At 52.4% G+C, this 21,808-nt stretch overlaps 1 protein-coding gene across 1 annotated transcript; it reads right to left on the bottom strand.

Annotated features, from left to right (window-relative positions):
• Positions 1-3,574: 3,574 nt before the first annotated feature.
• Positions 3,575-10,244, bottom strand: LOC149432954 (uncharacterized). The gene is made up of 3 exons (XM_089664772.1): positions 10,213-10,244; positions 9,019-9,879; positions 3,575-3,608 (listed from the first exon to the last, which is right to left on the bottom strand). Exons 1-3 carry the CDS (start codon positions 10,242-10,244, stop codon positions 3,575-3,577), a joined length of 927 nt encoding a protein of 308 aa, XP_089520898.1.
• Positions 10,245-21,808: the final 11,564 nt, after the last annotated feature.

The following is a 21,808-nucleotide window of genomic DNA, read 5'->3' on the forward strand; positions in this document are numbered from 1 at the left end:
GGCGGTGTCGGTGGAGTGTAGGGCGGTTTCGGTGGAGTGTCGGGCGGTTTCGGTGGAGTGTAGGGCGGTGTTGGTGGAGTGTAGGGCGGTTTCGGTGGAGTGTAGGGCGGTTTCGGTGGAGTGTAGGGAGGTTTCGGTGGAGTGTAGGGCGGGTTCGGTGGAGTGTAGGGCGGGTTCGGTGGAGTGTAGGGCGGTGTTGGTGGAGTGTAGGGCGGTGTTGGTGGAGTGTAGGGCGGTGTCGGTGGAGTGTAGGGCGGTGTCGGTGGAGTGTAGGGTGGTGTCGGTGGAGTGTAGGGCGGTTTCGGTGGAGTGTAGGGCGGTTTCGGTGGAGTGTAGGGCGGTTTCGGTGGAGTGTAGGGCGGTTTCGGTGGAGTGTAGGGCGGTGTCGGTGGAGTGTAGGGCGGTTTCGGTGGAGTGTAGGGCGGTTTCGGTGGAGTGTAGGGTGGGTTCGGTGGAGTGTGGGGCGGGTTCGGTGGAGTGTAGGGTGGTGTCGGTGGAGTGTAGGGTGGTGTCGGTGGAGTGTAGGGAGGTTTCGGTGGAGTGTAGGGCGGGTTCGGTGGAGTGTAGGGCGGGTTCGGTGGAGTGTAGGGCGGTGTTGGTGGAGTGTAGGGCGGTTTCGGTGGAGTGTAGGGCGGTTTCGGTGGAGTGTAGGGCGGTGTTGGTGGAGTGTAGGGCGGGTTCGGTGGAGTGTAGGGCGGTGTTGGTGGAGTGTAGGGCGGTTTCGGTGGAGTGTAGGGTGGTTTCGGTGGAGTGTAGGGCGGGTTTGGTGGAGTGTAGGGCGGTTTCGGTGGAGTGTAGGGCGGTTTCGGTGGAGTGTAGGGCGGGTTCGGTGGAGTGTGGGGCGGGTTCGGTGGAGTGTAGGGCGGTGTCGGTGGAGTGTAGGGTGGTGTCGGTGGAGTGTAGGGCGGTTTCGGTGGAGTGTAGGGGGGTTTCGGTGGAGTGTAGGGCGGGTTCGGTGGAGTGTAGGGCGGTGTTGGTGGAGTGTAGGGCGGTTTCGGTGGAGTGTAGGGCGGTTTCGGTGGAGTGTAGGGCGGTGTTGGTGGAGTGTAGGGCGGGTTCGGTGGAGTGTAGGGCGGTGTTGGTGGAGTGTAGGGCGGTTTCGGTGGAGTGTAGGGCGGTTTCGGTGGAGTGTAGGGCGGTTTCGGTGGAGTGTAGGGCGGGTTTGGTGGAGTGTAGGGCGGTTTCGGTGGAGTGTAGGGCGGTGTTGGTGGAGTGTAGGGCGGTTTCGGTGGAGTGTAGGGCAGTTTCGGTGGAGTGTAGGGTGGTGTTGGTGGAGTGTAGGGCAGTTTCGGTGGAGTGTAGGGCAGTTTCGGTGGAGTGTAGGGTGGTGTTGGTGGAGTGTAGGGCGGTTTCGGTGGAGTGTAGGGCAGTTTCGGTGGAGTGTAGGGCGGGTTCGGTGGAGTGTAGGGCGGTTTCGGTGGAGTGTAGGGCGGGTTCGGTGGAGTGTAGGGCGGTTTCGGTGGAGTGTAGGGCGGTGTTGGTGGAGTGTAGGGCGGTTTCGGTGGAGTGTAGGGCAGTTTCGGTGGAGTGTAGGGCGGGTTTGGTGGAGTGTAGGGCGGGTTCGGTGGAGTGTAGGGCGGGTTCGGTGGAGTGTAGGGCGGGTTCGGTGGAGTGTAGGGCGGTTTCGGTGGAGTGTAGGGCGGGTTTGGTGGAGTGTAGGGCGGGTTCGGTGGAGTGTAGGGCGGTGTTGGTGGAGTGTAGGGCGGTGTTGGTGGAGTGTAGGGCGGTTTCGGTGGAGTGTAGGGCGGTTTCGGTGGAGTGTAGGGCGGGTTCGGTGGAGTGTAGGGCAGTTTCGGTGGAGTGTAGGGCGGGTTCGGTGGAGTGTAGGGCGGGTTCGGTGGAGTGTAGGGCAGTTTCGGTGGAGTGTAGGGCGGTGTTGGTGGAGTGTAGGGCAGTTTCGGTGGAGTGTAGGGGACGGAAGCCGGACTGTAGGGGGTCGAGGAGGTTGTTGTCGGTGAGGTGGGCGTTAGGCAAGTGTAGACGAGGCGCTCGAGGAGTTTGGATGAGAATGGCAGCAGGGAGATGGGTCTAAGGCTGCTCAGGTCGGTGGGGTCCAGGGAGTGTTTTTTGAGTATGGGGGTGATGTGCGTGCTTCAGGGGGGAGGGGAATGCACCAGTAGAGAGGGAGACATTGAAGATGTGGGTGAGGGAGCGTAGGATGGAGGGGGAGGGTGACCGGAGGAGTTGTGAGGGGACAGGGTCCAGGGGGCAGGTGGTGAGGTGGGCTTCTGAGAAGACCTTAGTGACCTCTTCGGTGGTAACGGGGCTGAAGGAGTGGAGTGTTGATGGGGTAATGGTGGGAGGGAGGCTAGGTGGGGAGGTAGGTTGAGCATTGGTGATGTCCCTACGGATTGGTCGATCTTATTTTGGAAGTGATTGGCAATCTTGTGGGCGGTGAGTGAGGTGCTGGGTGGAGGTGGGGGGGGAGAGAGTAGAGAGTTGAAGGTGGAGAAGAGTCGGTGAGGATTGGAGGAGAGGGTGTTGATGAGGGTCAGGAAGTAGGATTGCTTGGCTGCGTGGAGGGAGGAGGTGTAGGTGAGGAAGGCGGACTTATATCGGGTGAACGCTTGTTGGGATCTGGTTTTGCGCCATAATCGCTCCAGCGCACGACTGCGTCACTTGAGGCATTTAGTGCGGTCGTTCCTCCAGGGTTGGAGCGGTCGGGATCTGGTGCTACGTGTGGTTAGGGGTGATAAGGCGTCTAAGGCAGCTGACGGCGAGTCGTTGTACGCAGTAGTGGCCAGGTCAGGGGGAGGTCAGGGGCAGGTCAGGGGCAGGTCAGGGGGAGGTCAGGGCAGGTCAGGGGGAGGTCAGGGGCAGGTCAGGGGGAGGTCAGGGGGAGGTCAGGGCAGGTCAGGGGGAGGATACTGCCGTACAGATGGTCAGCTGCAGAGTGGGGAGGGGTCGGGTTCAGGTTGCGGAGGTTTCGGCTGGTGATGGTTTGACGTTTGGGGGGGGGGTGATAGAGGACAGGGAGATGGAGAAGGTAATGAGGTCAGAGAGGGGGGGGGATCATGGACATGTAACCCTCTGCGGTCCAATACAGACTGAAGGAAGAGGTTCCCTATAATGGAGGCCCCACCAGCAGCACGTGGTCACCTACCTTCCACCTCACCACTACCTGCTACCACCACTAGCACAGCTGGAACTTCCCGGTATGGGAAACATGTGACTCCTAACACTTCCTCCCATGTGACTGTGACCGAGCTCAGTGATTGGCCTTCTGTATCAGAAACACTCCCCATTTGTAAATCAATTCCCATTCCCGGCTTCCTTCAGTCTGTAGGGAACTGTTATTTCATACACTAGTTGTGGTTTGTTTACATCCATATACAGCCACTACCATAGAGGTCCCATTACAGACAAGTCCCTGGGTGTGCTTCCTGCCCCTGCAAGGAGGTCAAGAAACCCCAGGATGTTATATAGGTTGTTTTCCAGGAAGTATCAGGCAGAGGGTGCCGGCCTGCCATGTGCTGTGTATCTGGGGGGAACTGTATGGGGATTCTGAGTACTGATCCAGATTAACAAGGCTGCCATCTATGTAGTTGTTACTGAAGCAGATTAGGTCTGCCTGTTATATTCCAACTTCTGTATTGGAACCCGAATGTCTGTAAGAGAGAGATTTGTGGTTCATTATCATCGTTCTATTTACACTGCAGAATCCTTATAGTTGTCTATATATATGGACCGGACTGTATACAATGTATATATATATATACCGGATCTCCCCGAAGTGAGTCCCCCCTCCCCCAGACTGTATACAATGTATATATATATACCGGATCTCCCCGAAGTGAGTCCCCCCTCCCCCAGACTGTATACAATATATATAGTGGGGATGGAAAGTTTGGGCACCCCAGCTAAAAATGTGTATTAATGTGCATAAAGAAGCCAAGGAAAGATGGAAAAATCTCCAAAAGGCATCAAATTCCAGATTAGACATTCTTATAATATGTCAACAAAAGTTAGATTTTATTTCCATCATTTACACTTTCAAAATAACAGAAAACAAAAAAATGGCGTCTGCAAAAGTTTGGGCCCCCTGCAGAGTTAATATCTTGTACTGCCCCCTTTGGCAAGTATCACGGCTTGTAAACGCTTTTTGTAGCCAGCCAAGAGTCTTTCAGTTCTTGTTTGAGGTATCTTTGCCCATTCTTCCTTACAAAAGTCTTCCAGTTCTTTGAGATTTCTGGGCTGTCTGTCAGCACGGCTCTTTTAAGGTCTATCCATAGATTTTCAATGATGTTGAGGTCAGGAGATTGTGAAGGCCATGGCAAAACCTTCAGTTTACGCCTCTTGATGTAATCCCCCGTGGATTTCCAGGTGTGTTTAGGATCATTATCCATTTGTAGAAGCTATCCTCTCTTTAACTTCAGCTTTTTCACAGATGGCATCAAGTTACCATCCAAAATTTGCTGAAATTTTATTGAATCCATTTTTCCTTCTACTCGTGAGATGTTCCCTGTGCCACTGGCTGCAACACAACCCCAAAGCATGATGGATCCAACCCCATGCTTCACAGTTGGACAAAGGTTCTTTTCATTCAATTCTGTGCCCCTTCTTCTCCAAACGTACCTTTGCTCATTCCGGCAGTTCAATTTTAACCTCATCGGTCCACAGAACTTGTTTCCAAAATGCATCAGGCTTGTCTATATGTTCAATTGCAAAGTTCAAACGATGATTTTTGTGGTGAGGACGTAGAAGAGGTTTTCTTCTGATGACTCTTCCATGAAGCCCATATTTGTACAAGTATCTCTTTATAGTGGAATAGTGACCACAACTCCAGTGTCTGCCAGATCTTTCTGGAGGGATCGTGCCGTCAAACGTGGGTTTTGAATTGTTTTTCTCACAATCCTGCGAGCTGTTCTGTCTGATATTTTTCTTGGTCTTCCAGATCTTGCTTTAACTTCCACTGTTCCTGATGACTGCCATTTCTTAATGACATTCCGAACAGAGGATATTGACATCTGAAAACGCTTTGCTATCTTCTTATAGCCTTCTCCAGCTTTGTGAGCGGCAACTATTTTCAGTTTCAGTTTTCTAGACCACTGCTTAGAAGAACCCATGGTGCTGATTGTTGGGGCAAGGTCAGATGAGTCGGGGCATTTAAAACCTTTGAGATTGACATCACCTGGTCTTCCCAGACGATGATTGAGAACAATCCATGACACTGGCAGGTCTCAGCTTGGCAAAGGGGGCAGTGCATGCTATAAATTCTGCAGGGGGCCCAAACTTTTGCAGACGCCATTTTTTTGTTTTCTGTTATTTTGAAAGTGTAAATGATGGAAATAAAATCTAACTTTTGTTGACATATTATAAGAATGTCTAATCTGTAATTTGATGCCTTTTGGAGATTTTTCCATCTTTCCTTGGCTTCTTTATGCACATTAATACAAATTTTTAGCTGGGGGGCCCAAACTTTCCATCCCCACTGTATATATAGATCCGTGTCTTCACCTGCATAGGACTGTCAGGTGAACTCTCTATTAATCGCAGTGTATCTCTGCAGCCTCTTGGCTTCAAGCCGTAGCACCCTTATTGGTCTGGATCTCCCTTTAGCTGGGATTATCATAGGGAGCGTTGGATAGATTAGGCTAGAGGTAGGTTAGGCATCCGACGGCCACTTACACAGGTAGAGGCCCGGTTGCAGTGACAGCCCAGTTCAGGGATAGGGACTAAGAGTGAGGATAGATGGGACATTTCATCCTTTTAGGTGATGCTGATCGTCAGACAAGCCGTGCAATCATCCGCATGTTACTTGGACGCCATCGCAGCATCTGAAGTGGAAGCGTGCATCTTATGGACTCTCACCTCTCCAGGGGCCCCTGCACCCGGACTGCACTATACCCCGTGGTTGGAGGTATTCTGTATACCACATATATCCGGGGATAATGGCAACCTCCCAATTTATGGTAAATGGTCATTCCTGAATGTTACTCTTATGCCTCCTGTTTATGTGCTTTCTATAGACTTTGCATTCATCTCATACAGGCGTGGTGACGTGTTCCATGTTAGAGATATGAGCTGGGGGCATTCATACTGCTATGTATAGTTACTGTAGGTTGTCTGCCTGTTACATTCCTAGACGGGGGGGAGTCCCCTCAATTGCAGGATCCCTATTCTAGGTGGAGTGGTTACTGTAAGTTGTCTGCCTGTTACATTCCTAGACGGGGGGGAGTCCCCTCAATTGCAGGATCCCTATTCTAGGTGGAGTGGTTACTGTAAGTTGTCTGCCTGTTACATTCCTAGACGGGGGGGAGTCCCCTCAATTGCAGGATCCCTATTCTAGGTGGAGTGGTTACTGTAAGTTGTCTGCCTGTTACATTCCTAGACAGGAGGAGTCCCCTCAATTGCAGGATCCCTATTCTAGGTGGAGTGGTTACTGTAGGTTGTCTGCCTGTTACATTCCTAGACGGGGGGGAGTCCCCTCAATTGCAGGATCCCTATTATAGGTGGAGTGGTTACTGTAAGTTGTCTGCCTGTTACATTCCTAGACAGGGGGGAGTCCCCTCAATTGCAGGATCCCTATTATAGGTGGAGTGGTTACTGTAAGTTGTCTGCCTGTTACATTCCTAGACGGGGGGGAGTCCCCTCAATTGCAGGATCCCTATTCTAGGTGGAGTGGTTACTGTAGGTTGTCTGCCGGTTACATTCCTACACAGGGGGGAGTCCCCTCAATTGCAGGATCCCTATTCTAGGTGGAGTGGTTACTGTAAGTTGTCTGCCTGTTACATTCCTACACGGGGGGGAGTCCCCTCAATTGCAGGATCCCTATTCTAGGTGGAGTGGTTACTGTAAGTTATCTGCCTGTTACATTCCTAGACAGGGGGGAGTCCCCTCAATTGCAGGATCCCTATTCTAGGTGGAGTGGTTACTGTAGGTTGTCTGCCTGTTACATTCCTACACAGGGGGGAGTCCCCTCAATTGCAGGATCCCTATTCTAGGTGGAGTGGTTACTGTAGGTTGTCTGCCTGTTACATTCCTAGACAGGGGGGAGTCCCCTCAATTGCAGGATCCCTATTATAGGTGGAGTGGTTACTGTAAGTTGTCTGCCGGTTACATTCCTAGACGGGGGGGGAGTCCCCTCAATTGCAGGATCCCTATTCTAGGTGGAGTGGTTACTGTAGGTTGTCTGCCTGTTACATTCCTAGACAGGGGGAGTCCCCTCAATTGCAGGATCCCTATTCTAGGTGGAGGCACTGCCATGTGTATGATCACAACCCCCTCTTCCATGTAGCGAAGCCTCAGGATTGCCTACTCATATACAGGTCAGCGCCAAAGCTTGTCTGGTGTGCGCCATTTCACATAACCCCCCCCCACAAAACAGGGCTACAAGTCTTCACAGCTCCCCATTTGTAGGACCTGTCCCTCTTCCTTCCTCAGTTGTCTCTCATTTAGAGGAACTGTCCCTCTTCCTTCTTCAGTTGTCTCTCATTTAGAGGAACTGTCCCTCTTCCTTCCTCAGTTGTCCCCCATTTAGAGGGCCTGTCCCTCCTCCTTCCTCAGTTGTCCCTCATTTGGAGGACCTGTCCCTCTTCCTTCCTCAGTTGTCCCTCATTTGTAAGACCTGCCCCTCCTCCATCCTCAGTTGTCCCTCATTTAGAGGACCTGTCCCTCCTCCTCCTCAGTTGTCCCTCATTTAGAGGACCTGTCCCTCCTCCTTCCTCAGTTGTCCCTCATTTAGAGGACCTGTCCCTCCTCCTTCCTCAGTTGTCCCTCATTTAGAGGACCTGTCCCTCTTCCTTCCTCAGTTGTCCCTCATTTAGAGGACCTGTCCCTCTTCCTTCCTCAGTTGTCCCCCATTTAGAGGACCTGTCCCTCCTCCTTCCTCAGTTGTCCCTCATTTGGAGGACCTGTCCCTCCTCCTTCCTCAGTTGTCCCCCATTTAGAGGACCTGTCCCTCCTCCTTCCTCAGTTGTCCCTCATTTAGAGGACCTGTCCCTCCTCCTTCCTCAGTTGTCCCTCATTTGGAGGACCTGTCCCTCTTCCTTCCTCAGTTGTCCCTCATTTGTAAGACCTGCCCCTCCTCCATCCTCAGTTGTCCCTCATTTAGAGGACCTGTCCCTCCTCCTCAGTTGTCCCTCATTTAGAGGACCTGTCCCTCCTCCTTCCTCAGTTGTCCCTCATTTAGAGGACCTGTCCCTCCTCCTTCCTCAGTTGTCCCTCATTTAAAGGACCTGTCCCTCTTCCTTCCTCAGTTGTCCCTCATTTAGAGGACCTGTCCCTCTTCCTTCCTCAGTTGTCCCTCATTTAGAGGACCTGTCCCTCTTCCTTCCTCAGTTGTCCCTCATTTAGAGGACCTGTCCCTCTTTGTTCCTCATTTAGAGGACCTGTCCCTCCTCCTTCCTCCTATCAGATTCAGTATGCAGGTATACTGAACATATCAGCGCACCTTGTGCCTCACAGGGCTGGCCCCCATGTATGTGTCAGAACATGCGTGTTGCATGGACATGACATGTGCAGACATGTGACACCTCCAATGTTTGGTGTCAGAAGCCCCTAGATTTCCTCCAGTGATGGCGGCGCAGCATTTCTCCGTTCCCTGATGGTGACAACAGTGGACCATGTTGGTGTAATGTGCGCTGAGAGCCGCTGCATCAGACTGAAGGGTGACAACACGGGAGCACAACTGGGAGACAGGCACAGGGCGTGGTCACCGCATAACAGGAAGTGCCTGAACAAGGACCTGCAGGCAGCACCAATCCAAGGAGGGATCGTACCGGTACATTCAGGAAGAGGAGGATGGATTGGGGGGGAGACACTGAGGAAGAGGAGGATGGATTGGAGGGAGACACTGAAGAAGCAGAGGATGGACTGGAGGGAGACACTGAGGAAGAGGAGGACGGATTTGACAGATATATAGAGGAAGTGGAGGATGGACTGGAGGGAGACACTGAGGAAGTGGAGGATGGATTTGACGGATATATAGAGGAAGTGGAGGATGGACTGGAGGGAGACACTGAGGAAGAGGAGGACGGATTGGAGGAAGACACTGAGGAAGAGGAGGATGGATTTGACAGATATATAGAGGAAGTGGAGGATGGACTGGAGGGAGACACTGAGGAAGAGGAGGATGGACTGGAGGGAGACACTGAGGAGGAAGAGGAGGATGGATTGGAGGGAGACACTGAAGAAGCAGAGGATGGACTGGAGGGAGACACTGAGGAAGAGGAGGACGGATTTGACAGATATATAGAGGAAGTGGAGGATGGACTGGAGGGAGACACTGAGGAAGTGGAGGATGGATTTGACGGATATATAGAGGAAGTGGAGGATGGACTGGAGGGAGACACTGAGGAAGAGGAGGACGGATTGGAGGGAGACACTGAGGAAGAGGAGGATGGATTTGACAGATATATAGAGGAAGTGGAGGATGGACTGGAGGGAGACACTGAGGAAGAGGAGGATGGATTGGAGGGAGACACTGAGGAGGAAGAGGAGGATGGATTGGAGGGAGACACTGAAGAAGCAGAGGATGGACTGGAGGGAGACACTGAGGAAGAGGAGGACGGATTTGACAGATATATAGAGGAAGTGGAGGATGGACTGGAGGGAGACACTGAGGAAGTGGAGGATGGATTTGACGGATATATAGAGGAAGTGGAGGATGGACTGGAGGGAGACACTGAGGAAGAGGAGGACGGATTGGAGGGAGACACTGAGGAAGAGGAGGATGGATTTGACAGATATATAGAGGAAGTGGAGGAAGTACTGGAGGGAGACACTGAGGAAGAAGAGGATGGATTGGAGGGAGACACTGAGGAGGAAGAGGAGGATGGATTGGAGGGAGACACTGAAGAAGCAGAGGATGGACTGGAGGGAGACACTGAGGAAGAGGAGGACGGATTTGACAGATATATAGAGGAAGTGTAGGATGGACTGGAGGGAGACACTGAGGAAGTGGAGGATGGATTTGATGGATATATAGAGGAAGTGGAGGATGGACTGGAGGGAGACACTGAGGAAGTGGAGGATGGAATTGATGGATATATAGAGGAAGTGGAGGATGGATTGGAGGGAGACACTGAGGAAGCGGAGGATGGATTGGAGGGAGACACTGAGGAAGCGGAGGATGGATTTAATGGATACATTGAAGCAGAGGATGGATTGGATGGCTACATTGAAGCAGAGGATGGATTGGATGGATACATTGAGGAAGCGGAGGATGGGTTGGACGGATACATTGAAGCAGAGGATGAGTTGGATGGATACATTGAAGCAGAGGATGGATTGGATGGATACATTGCGGAAGCGGAGGATGGGTTGGACAGATACATTGAAGCAGAGGATGGGTTGGACGGATACATTGAGGAAGTGGAGGATGGGTTGGACGGATACATTGAGGAAGCGGAGGATGGGTTGGACGGATACATTGAAGCAGAGGATGGATTGGACGGATACATTGAGGAAGTGGAGGATGGGTTGGACGGATACATTGAGGAAGCGGAGGATGGGTTTGGACGGATACATTGAAGCGGAGGATGGATTAGACGGATACATTGAGAAAGCGGAGGATGGGTTGGATGGATACATTGAAGCAGAGGATGGATTGGACAGATACATTGAGGAAGCGGAGGATGGGTTGGACAGATACATTGAAGCAGAGGATGGATTGGATGGATACATTGAGGAAGCGGAGGATGGGTTGGACAGACACATTGAAGCAGAGGATGGATTGGATGGATACATTGAGGAAGCGGAGGATGGGTTGGACAGATACATTGAAGCAGAGGATGGATTGGATGGATACATTGAGGAAGCGGAGGATGGGTTGGACAGATACATTGAAGCAGAGGATGGACTGGATGGATTGGCATTGTATCCATTTCTCAGATTTCGGATGATTTGTGGGCGGGGCCGACATTCTTCTCTGTGATGTTTTGGTGTCAGAGATAAGGGCGTGTCAGCAGGGAATGTGCGCAGGCCGCAGTCACATGACACGTGTGACAAATGACAGGATGCAGATTAGCGCGGCGTCCTCGCAGAGCGTCGCTCCTTAATGAAGAATCTTCTGTAATTTGTTTGTCGCGGATACAATTATGTAAATCAGCGAAGAGCGGACTGTGATTACCAGGAAATAATTCATCACCAGGTGACGCCGCGCCGCGCACATTAATCGTTGTAATGGAATCGCACGCTGCCCGCAATCATTCCAATATTTCGTGTTCAGCCAGTGCGACGCAACCACCGCCGGCCGCAACTCCGCCGCCATCTGATTAGAATAAACAAAGATTACGAACGCCGCCGCCGCGCTCCTGACAATAAATCTGATTGACGATCCAATTTGATGCGCCATCCTTCACTTGTCGCCGGTGTAATATCAGGTCATCTACGCGGCACGTCTACGACTCCGCCTCATTAATCGCATTTCTCCCCGAAAATCGCTAACAGGACACAAACCGAACGTTAGGCAGGGAGACGCCGCGGGCGCTGCAGGCGCTGCGGGCGCCGCTGAACTGTATATACACAGCTGAGCTACATACACATTCACTTACCCCCGGGACCTCCAGCCTGATCTCTGACTTCACCTGGAAAAACCCAGTGCAGCCAGGCAACAGAGCTGAACTACATACATGTTCATCTACATTGCCTCATACAGGGTGAGGAGGGAGCTGAACTACATACACGTTCATCTACATTGCCTCATACGGGGTGAGGAGGGAGCTGAACTACATACACGTTCATCTACACTGCCTCATACGGGGTGAGGACGGAGCTGAACTACATACACGTTCATCTACATTGCCTCATACGGGGTGAGGACGGAGCTGAACTACATACACGTTCATCTACATTGCCTCATACGGGGTGAGGACGGAGCTGAACTACATACACGTTCATCTACATTGCCTCATACAGGGTGAGGACGGAGCTGAACTACATACACGTTCATCTACATTGCCTCATACAGGGTGAGGACGGAGCTGAACTACATACACGTTCATGTACATTGCCTCATACGGGGTGAGGACGGAGCTGAACTACATACACGTTCATCTACATTGCCTCATACAGGGTGAGGACGGAGCTGAACTACATACACGTTCATGTACATTGCCTCATACGGGGTGAGGACGGAGCTGAACTACATACATGTTCATCTACATTGCCTCATACAGGGTGAGGACGGAGCTGAACTACATACACGTTCATCTACATTGCCTCATACGGGGTGAGGACGGAGCTGAACTACATACACGTTCATCTACATTGCCTCATACAGGGTGAGAAAGGAGCTGAACTGCATACACGTTCATCTACATTGCCTCATACAGGGTGAGGACGGAGCTGAACTACATACACGTTCATGTACATTGCCTCATACGGGGTGAGGACGGAGCTGAACTACATACACGTTCATCTACATTGCCTCATACAGGGTGAGGACGGAGCTGAACTACATACACGTTCATCTACATTGCCTCATACAGGGTGAGGACGGAGCTGAACTACATACACGTTCATCTACATTGCCTCATACAGGGTGAGGAGGGAGCTGAACTACATACACGTTCATCTACATTGCCTCATACGGGGTGAGGACGGAGCTGAACTAAATACACGTTCATCTACATTGCCTCATACAGGGTGAGGACGGAGCTGAACTACATACACGTTCATCTACATTGCCTCATACGGGGTGAGGAGGGAGCTGAACTACATACATGTTCATCTACATTGCCTCATACGGGGTGAGGAGGGAGCTGAACTACATACACGTTCATCTACATTGCCTCATACGGGGTGAGGACGGAGCTGAACTACATACACGTTCATGTACATTGCCTCATACAGGGTGAGGAGGGAGCTGAACTACATACATGTTCATCTACATTGCCTCATACAGGGTGAGGAGGGAGCTGAACTACATACACGTTCATCTACATTGCCTCATACGGGGTGGGGAGGGAGCTGAACTACATACACGTTCATCTACATTGCCTCATACGGGGTGAGGACGGAGCTGAACTACATACACGTTCATCTACATTGCCTCATACAGGGTGAGGAGGGAGCTGAACTACATACACGTTCATCTACATTGCCTCATACAGGGTGAGGAGGGAGCTGAACTACATACACGTTCATCTACATTGCCTCATACGGGGTGAGGACGGAGCTGAACTACATACACGTTCATGTACATTGCCTCATACAGGGTGAGGAGGGAGCTGAACTACATACACGTTCATCTACATTGCCTCATACGGGGTGAGGACGGAGCTGAACTACATACACGTTCATGTACATTGCCTCATACAGGGTGAGGAGGGAGCTGAACTACATACATGTTCATCTACATTGCCTCATACAGGGTGAGGACGGAGCTGAACTACATACACGTTCATCTACATTGCCTCATACAGGGTGAGGAGGGAGCTGAACTACATACACATTTATCTACATTGCCTCATACGGGGTGAGGAGGGAGCTGAACTACATACATGTTCATCTACATTGCCTCATACAGGGTGAGGAGGGAGCTGAACTACATACATGTTCATCTACATTGCCTCATACGGGGTGAGGAGGGAGCTGAACTACATACATGTTCATCTACATTGCCTCATACGGGGTGAGGAGGGAGCTGAACTACATACATGTTCATCTACATTGCCTCATACAGGGTGAGGAGGGAGCTGAACTACATACATGTTCATCTACATTGCCTCATACAGGGTGAGGAGGGAGCTGAACTACATACATGTTCATCTACATTGCCTCATACGGGGTGAGGACGGAGCTGAACTACATACACGTTCATCTACATTGCCTCATACGGGGTGAGGAGGGAGCTGAACTACATACACGTTCATCTACATTGCCTCATACGGGGTGAGGACGGAGCTGAACTACATACACGTTCATCTACATTGCCTCATACGGGGTGAGGAGGGAGCTGAACTACATACACGTTCATCTACATTGCCTCATACGGGGTGAGGAGGGAGCTGAACTACATACACGTTCATCTACATTGCCTCATACAGGGTGAGGAGGGAGCTGAACTACATACACGTTCATCTACATTGCCTCATACAGGGTGAGGACGGAGCTGAACTACATACACGTTCATCTACATTGCCTCATACGGGGTGAGGAGGGAGCTGAACTACATACACGTTCATCTACATTGCCTCATACAGGGTGAGGAGGGAGCTGAACTACATACACGTTCATCTACATTGCCTCATACGGGGTGAGGACGGAGCTGAACTACATACACGTTCATCTACATTGCCTCATGCAGGGTGAGGACGGAGCTGAACTACATACACGTTCATCTACATAGCCTCATACAGGGTGAGGACGGAGCTGAACTACAAACACGTTCATCTACATTGCCTCATACAGGGTGAGGAGGGAGCTGAACTACATACACGTTCATCTACATTGCCTCATACAGGGTGAGGAGGGAGCTGAACTACATACACGTTCATGTACATTGCCTCATACAGGGTGAGGAGGGAGCTGAACTACATACACGTTCATCTACATTGCCTCATACGGGGTGGGGAGGGAGCTGAACTACATACACGTTCATCTACATTGCCTCATACGGGGTGGGGAGGGAGCTGAACTACATACACGTTCATCTACATTGCCTCATACAGGGTGAGGACGGAGCTGAACTACATACACAATCATCTACATTGCCTCATACAGGGTGAGGAGGGAGCTGAACTACATACACGTTCATCTACATTGCCTCATACAGGGTGAGGACGGAGCTGAACTACATACATGTTCATCTACATTGCCTCATACAGGGTGAGACGGAGCTGAACTACATACACGTTCATCTACATTGCCTCATACGGGGTGAGGACGGAGCTGAACTACATACACGTTCATCTACATTGCCTCATACAGGGTGAGGAGGGAGCTGAACTACAAACACATTCATCTTGGCTGGTTATTCCCAGTCTGATCCTTCTGCTGGAACTTGAGATTCAATGATTGCCTCCATTATAAGGGAACCCCCTGGCGTTGTGTTCGAGGTATCATGGCCGCCTCCATTATAAGGGGAACCCCCTGGCGTTGTGTTCGAGGTATCATGGCCGCCTCCATTATAGAGGAACCCCCTGGCGTTGTGTTCGAGGTATCATGGCCGCCTCCATTATAGAGGAACCCCCTGGCGTTGTGTTCGTGGTATCATGGCCGCCTCCATTATAAGAGGAACCCCCTGGCGTTGTGTTTGAGGTATCATGGCCGCCTCCATTATAGAGGAACCCCCTGGCGTTGTGTTCGTGGTATCATGGCCGCCTCCATTATAAGAGGAACCCCCTGGCGTTGTGTTCGAGGTATCATGGCCGCCTCCATTATAGAGGAACCCCCTGGTGATGTGTTCGAGGTATCATGGCCGCCTCCATTATAAGGGGAACCCCCTGGCGTTGGTGTTCGAGGTATCATGGCTGCCTCCATTATAAGAGGAACCCCCTGGTGATGTGTTCGAGGTATCATGGGCGCCTCCATTATAAGGGGAACCCCCTGGTGCAGTGTTCGAGGTATCATGGCCGCCTCCATAATAAGGGGAACCCCCTGGCGTTGTGTTCCAGGTGTCATGGCCGCCACCATTATAAGAGGAACCCCCTGGCATTGTGTTCGAGGTATCATGGCCTCCTCCATTATAAGGGGAACCCCCTGGCGCTGTGTTCGAGGTATCATGGCCGCCTCCATTATAGGGGAACCCCCTGGCGTTGTGTTTGAGGTATCATGGCCGCCTCCATTATAGAGGAACCCCCTGGCGTTGTGTTCAAGGTATCATGGCCACCTCCGTTATAAGGGGAACCCCCTGGCGCTGTGTTTGAGGTATCATGGCCGCCTCCATTATAAGGGGAACCCCTGGCGATGTGTTTGAGGTATCATGGCCACCTCCATTATAAGGGGAACCCCCTGGCGCTGTGTTCGAGGTATCATGGCCGCCTCCATTATAAGGGGAACCCCCTGGCGCTGTGTTCGAGGTATCATGGCCACCTCCATTATAGAGGAACCCCCTGGCGTTGTGCTCGAGGTATCATGGCTGCCCCCATTATAAGGGGAACCCCCTGGTGCTGTGTTCGAGGTATCATGGCCGCCTCCATTATAAGGGGAACCCCCTGGTGATGTGTTCGAGGTATCATGGCTACCTCCATTTTAAGGGGAACCCCCTGGTGCAGTGTTCTATGTATCATGGCCGCCTCCATTATAGAGGAACCCCCTGGCGTTGTGTTCGAGGTATCATGGCCGCCTCCATTATAAGGGGAACGCCCTAGCGATGTGTTCGAGGTATCATGGCCGCCTCCATTATAAGAGGAACCCCCTGGCGTTGTGTTCGAGGTATCATGGCCACCTCCATTATAGAGGAACCCCCTGGTGCAGTGTTCGAGGTATCATGGCCGCCTCCATTATAGAGGAACCCCCTGGCGTTGTGTTTGAGGTATCATGGCCACCTCCATTATAGAGGAACCCCCTGGCGTTGTGTTCGAGGTATCATGGCCGCCTCCATTATAAGGGGAACCCCCTGGCGTTGTGTTCGAGGTATCATGGCCATCTCCATTATAGAGGAACCCCCTGGTGTTGTGTTCGAGGTATCATGGCCGCCTCCATTATAGAGGAACCCCCTGGTGCAGTGTTCGAGGTATCATGGCCGCCTCCATTATAAGGAGAACCCCCTGGCGTTGTGTTCGAGGTATCATGGCCGCCTCCATTATAAGAGGAACAACCTGGCGCTGTGTTCGAGGTATCATGGCCGCTTCCATTATAGAGGAACCCCCTGGCGTTGTGTTCGAGGTATCATGGCCGCCTCCATTATAGAGTAACCCCCTGGCGTTGTGTTTGATATATAATGTCCGCCTCCATTATAGAGGAACCCCCTGGTGTTGTGTTCGAGGTATCATGGCCGCCTCCATTATAGAGGAACCCCCTGGTGCAGTGTTCGATGTTTCATGGCCGGCTCCATTATAGAGGAACCCCCTGGTGTTGTGTTCGAGGTATCATGGCCGCCTCCATTATAGAGGTACCCCCTGGCGCTGTGTTTGAGGTATCATGGCCGCCTCCATTATAGAGGAACCCCCTGGCGTTGTGTTCGAGGTATCATGGCCGCCTCCATTATAGAGAAACCCCCTGGCGTTGTGTTTGGGGTATCATGGCCGCCTCCATTATAAGAGGAACCCCCTGGCGTTGTGTTCAAGGTATCATGGCCGCCTCCATTATAAGGGGAACCCCCTGGCGTTGTGTTTGAGGTATCATGGCCGCCTCTATTAAAGAGGAACCCCCTGGCGTTGTGTTCGAGGTATCATGGCCGCCTCCATTATAGAGGAACCCCCTGGTGCTGTGTTCGAGGAATCATGGCTGGCTCCATTATAGAGAAACCCCCTGGCGCTGTGTTCGAGGTATCATGGCTGACTCCATTATAAGAGGAGCCCCCTGGCGTTGTGTTCGAGGTATCATGGCCGCCTCCATTATAAGGGGAACCCCCTGGCATTGTGTTCGAGGTATCATGGCCGCCTCCATTATAGATGAACCCCCTGGTGTTGCCTTCGAGGTATCATGGCCACCTCCATTATAGAGGAACCCCCTGGCGTTGTGTTCGAGGTATCATGGCCACCTCCATTATAAGGGGAACCCTGGTGCTGTGTTCGAGGTATCATGGCCGCCTCCATTATAAGGGGAACCCCCTGGCGCTGTGTTCGAGGTATCATGGCCGCCTCCATTATAAGGGGAACCCCCTGGCGCTGTATTCGAGGTATCATGGCTGCCTCCATTATAAGGGGAACCCCCTGGCGTTGTGTTTGAGGTATCATGGCCACCTCCATTATAAGAGGAACCCCCTGGCGTTGTTGTTCGAGGTATCATGGCCGCCTCCATTATAAGGGGAACCCCCTGGCGATGTGTTCGAGGTATCATGGCTGCCTCCATTATAGAGGAACCCCCTGGCGCTGTGTTCGAGGTATCATGGCCGCCTCCATTATAAGGGGAACCCCCTGGCGCTGTGTTCGAGGTATCATGGCCGCCTCCATTATAAGGGGAACCCCCTGGCGTTGTGTTCGAGGTATCATGGCCGCCTCCATTATAAGGGGAACCCCTGGTGATGTGTTTGAGGTATCATAGCCGCCTCCATTATAGAGGAACCCCCTGGCGTTGTGTTCGAGGTATCATGGCCGCCTCCATTATTGAGGAACCCCCTGGCGTTGTGTTCGAGGTATCATGGCCGCCTCCATTATAAGGGGAACCCCCTGGCGTTGTGTTCGAGGTATCATGGCCGCCTCCATTATAGAGGAACCCCCTGGCGTTGTGTTCGAGGTATCATGGCCGCCTCCATTATAAGGGGAACCCCCTGGCGTTGTGTTCGAGGTATCATGGCCGCCTCCATTATAGAGGAACCCCCTGGCGCAGTGTTCGAGGTATCATGGCCGCCTCCATTATAAGGGGAACCCCCTGGCGTTGTGTTCGAGGTATCATGGCCGCCTCCATTATAGAGGAACTCCCTGGCGCAGTGTTCGAGGTATCATGGCCGCCTCCATTATAAGGGGAACCCCCTGGCGTTGTGTTCGAGGTATCATGGCCGCCTCCATTATAAAAGGAACCCCCTGGCGTTGTGTTCGAGGTATCATGGCCGCCTCCATTATAAGGGGAACCCCCTGGCGTTGTGTTCGAGGTATCATGGCCGCCTCCATTATAGAGGAACCCCCTGGCGTTGTGTTCGAGGTATCATGGCCGCCTCCATTATAAGAGGAACCCCCTGGCGTTGTGTTCAAAGTATCATGGCTGCCTCCATTATAAGGGGAACCCCCTGGCGCTGTGTTTGAGGTATCATGGCCGGCTCCATTATAAGAGGAACCCCCTGGCGTTGTGTTCGAGGTATCATGGCCGCCTCCATTATAAGGGGAACCCCTGGCGATGTGTTTGAGGTATCATGGCCACCTCCATTATAAGGGGAACCCCCTGGCGCTGTGTTCGAGGTATCATGGCCGCCTCCATTATAAGGGGAACCCCCTGGCGCTGTGTTCGAGGTATCATGGCCACCTCCATTATAGAGGAACCCCTGGCGTTGTGCTCGAGGTATCATGGCTGCCCCCATTATAAGGGGAACCCCCTGGTGCTGTGTTCGAGGTATCATGGCCACCTCCATTATAGAGGAACCCCCTGGCGTTGTGCTCGAGGTATCATGGCTGCCCCCATTATAAGGGGAACCCCCTGGTGCTGTGTTCGAGGTATCATGGCCGCCTCCATTATAAGGGGAACCCCCTGGTGATGTGTTCGAGGTATCATGGCTACCTACATTTTAAGGGGAACCCCCTGGTGCAGTGTTCTATGTATCATGGCCGCCTCCATTATAGAGGAACCCCCTGGCGTTGTGTTCGAGGTATCATGGCCGCCTCCATTATAAGGGGAACGCCCTAGCGATGTGTTCGAGGTATCATGGCCACCTCCATTATAAGAGGAACCCCCTGGCGTTGTGTTCGAGGTATCATGGCCGCCTCCATTATAGAGGAACCCCCTGGCGTTGTGTTTGAGGTATCATGGCCACCTCCATTATAGAGGAACCCCCTGGCGTTGTGTTCGAGGTATCATGGCCGCCTCCATTATAAGGAGAACCCCCTGGCGTTGTGTTCGAGGTATCATGGCCACCTCCATTATAGAGGAACCCCCTGGTGCAGTGTTCGAGGTATCATGGCCGCCTCCATTATAAGGAGAACCCCCTGGCGTTGTGTTCGAGGTATCATGGCCGCCTCCATTATAAGAGGAACAACCTGGCGCTGTGTTCGAGGTATCATTGCCGCCTCCATTATAGAGGAACCCCCTGGCGTTGTGTTCGAGGTATCATGGCCGCCTCCATTATAGAGGAACCCCCTGGTGCAGTGTTCGATGTTTCATGGCCGGCTCCATTATAGAGGAACCCCCTGGTGTTGTGTTCGAGGTATCATGGCCGCCTCCATTATAGAGGTACCCCCTGGCGCTGTGTTTGAGGTATCATGGCCGCCTCCATTATAGAGGAACCCCCTGGCGTTGTGTTCGAGGTATCATGGCCGCCTCCATTATAGAGGAACCCCCTGGCGTTGTGTTCGAGGTATCATGGCCGCCTCCATTATAAGGGGAACCCCCTGGCATTGTGTTCGATGTATCATGGCCACCCCCATTATAAGGGGAACCCCCTGGCGTTGTGTTTGGGGTATCATGGCCGCCTCCATTATAAGAGGAACCCCCTGGCGTTGTGTTCAAGGTATCATGGCCGCCTCCATTATAAGGGGAACCCCCTGGCGTTGTGTTTGAGGTATCATGGCCGCCTACATTAAAGAGGAACCCCCTGGCGTTGTGTTTGAGGTATCATGGCCGTCTCCATTATAGAGGAACCCCCTGGCGTTGTGTTTGAGGTATCATGGCTGCCCCCATTATAAGAGGAACCCCCTGGTGCTGTGTTCGAGGAATCATGGCCGGCTCAATTATAGAGAAACCCCCTGGCGCTGTGTTCGAGGTATCATGGCTGACTCCATTATAAGAGGAGCCCCCTGGCGTTGTGTTCGAGGTATCATGGCCGCCTCCATTATAAGGGGAAACCCCTGGCATTGTGTTCGAGGTATCATGGCCGCCTCCATTATAGATGAACCCCCTGGTGTTGCGTTCGAGGTATCATGGCCACCTCCATTATAGAGGAACCCCCTGGCGTTGTGTTCGAGGTATCATGGCCACCTCCATTATAAGGGGAACCCCCTGGCGCTGTGTTCGAGGTATCATGGCCGCCTCCATTATAAGGGGAACCCCCTGGCGCTGTGTTCGAGGTATCATGGCCGCCTCCATTATAAGGGGAACCCCCTGGCGCTGTGTTCGAGGTATCATGGCTGCCTCCATTATAAGGGGAACCCCCTGGCGTTGTGTTTGAGGTATCATGGCCACCTCCATTATAGAGGAACCCCCTGGCGCTGTGTTCGAGGTATCATGGCCGCCTCCATTATAAGGGGAACCCCCTGGCGATGTGTTCGAGGTATCATGGCCGCCTCCATTATAGAGGAACCCCCTGGCGCTGTGTTCGAGGTATCATGGCCGCCTCCATTATAAGGGGAACCCCCTGGCGCTGTGTTCGAGGTATCATGGCCACCTCCATTATAAGGGGAACCCCCTGGCGTTGTGTTCGAGGTATCATGGCCGCCTCCATTATAAGGGGAACCCCTGGTGATGTGTTTGAGGTATCATAGCCGCCTCCATTATAGAGGAACCCCCTGGCGTTGTGTTCGAGGTATCATGGCCGCCTCCATTATAGAGGAACACCCTTGTGTTGTGTTCGAGGTATCATGGCCGCCTCCATTATAGAGGAACCCCCTGGCGCAGTGTTCGAGGTATCATGGCCGCCTCCATTATAAGGGGAACCCCCTGGCGTTGTGTTCGAGGTATCATGGCCGCCTCCATTATAGAGGAACTCCCTGGCGCAGTGTTCGAGGTATCATGGCCGCCTCCATTATAAGGGGAACTCCCTGGCGTTGTGTTCGAGGTATCATGGCCGCCTCCATTATAAGAGGAACCCCCTGGCGTTGTGTTCGAGGTATCATGGCCGCCTCCATTATAAGGGGAACCCCCTGGCGTTGTGTTCGAGGTATCATGGCCGCCTCCATTATAGAGGAACCCCCTGGCGTTGTGTTCGAGGTATCATGGCCGCCTCCATTATAGAGGAACCCCCTGGCGTTGTGTTCGAGGTATCATGGCCGCCTCCATTATAAGAGGAACCCCCTGGCGCTGTGTTCGAGGTATCATGGCCGCCTCCATTATAGAGGAACCCCCTGGCGTTGTGTTCAAAGTATCATGGCTGCCTCCATTATAAGGGGAACCCCCT

The sequence above is a fragment of the Staurois parvus genome, unplaced genomic scaffold (assembly GCF_062004578.1).
Source record: "Staurois parvus isolate SC_StPar_1 unplaced genomic scaffold, SC_StPar_1.0 ptg002030l, whole genome shotgun sequence".
In the NCBI taxonomy this organism is placed as follows: Eukaryota; Metazoa; Chordata; class Amphibia; order Anura; family Ranidae; genus Staurois; species Staurois parvus.

Bases quoted from the DNA above. Each gene is read 5' to 3' on its own strand.
- LOC149432954 (XM_089664772.1), bottom strand. From the start codon at position 10,244: ATGTATCCATCCAATCCATCCTCTGCTTCAAT. The intron at 9,880-10,212 runs GTATCCATCCAA...GTCTCCCTCCAG, and splicing joins AATCCATCCTCTGCTTCAAT to TCCATCCTACACTTCCTCTA. The intron at 3,609-9,018 runs GTCAAATCCATC...TCTCTCTTACAG, and splicing joins TCCACTTCCTCTATATATCT to ACATTCGGGTTCCAATACAG.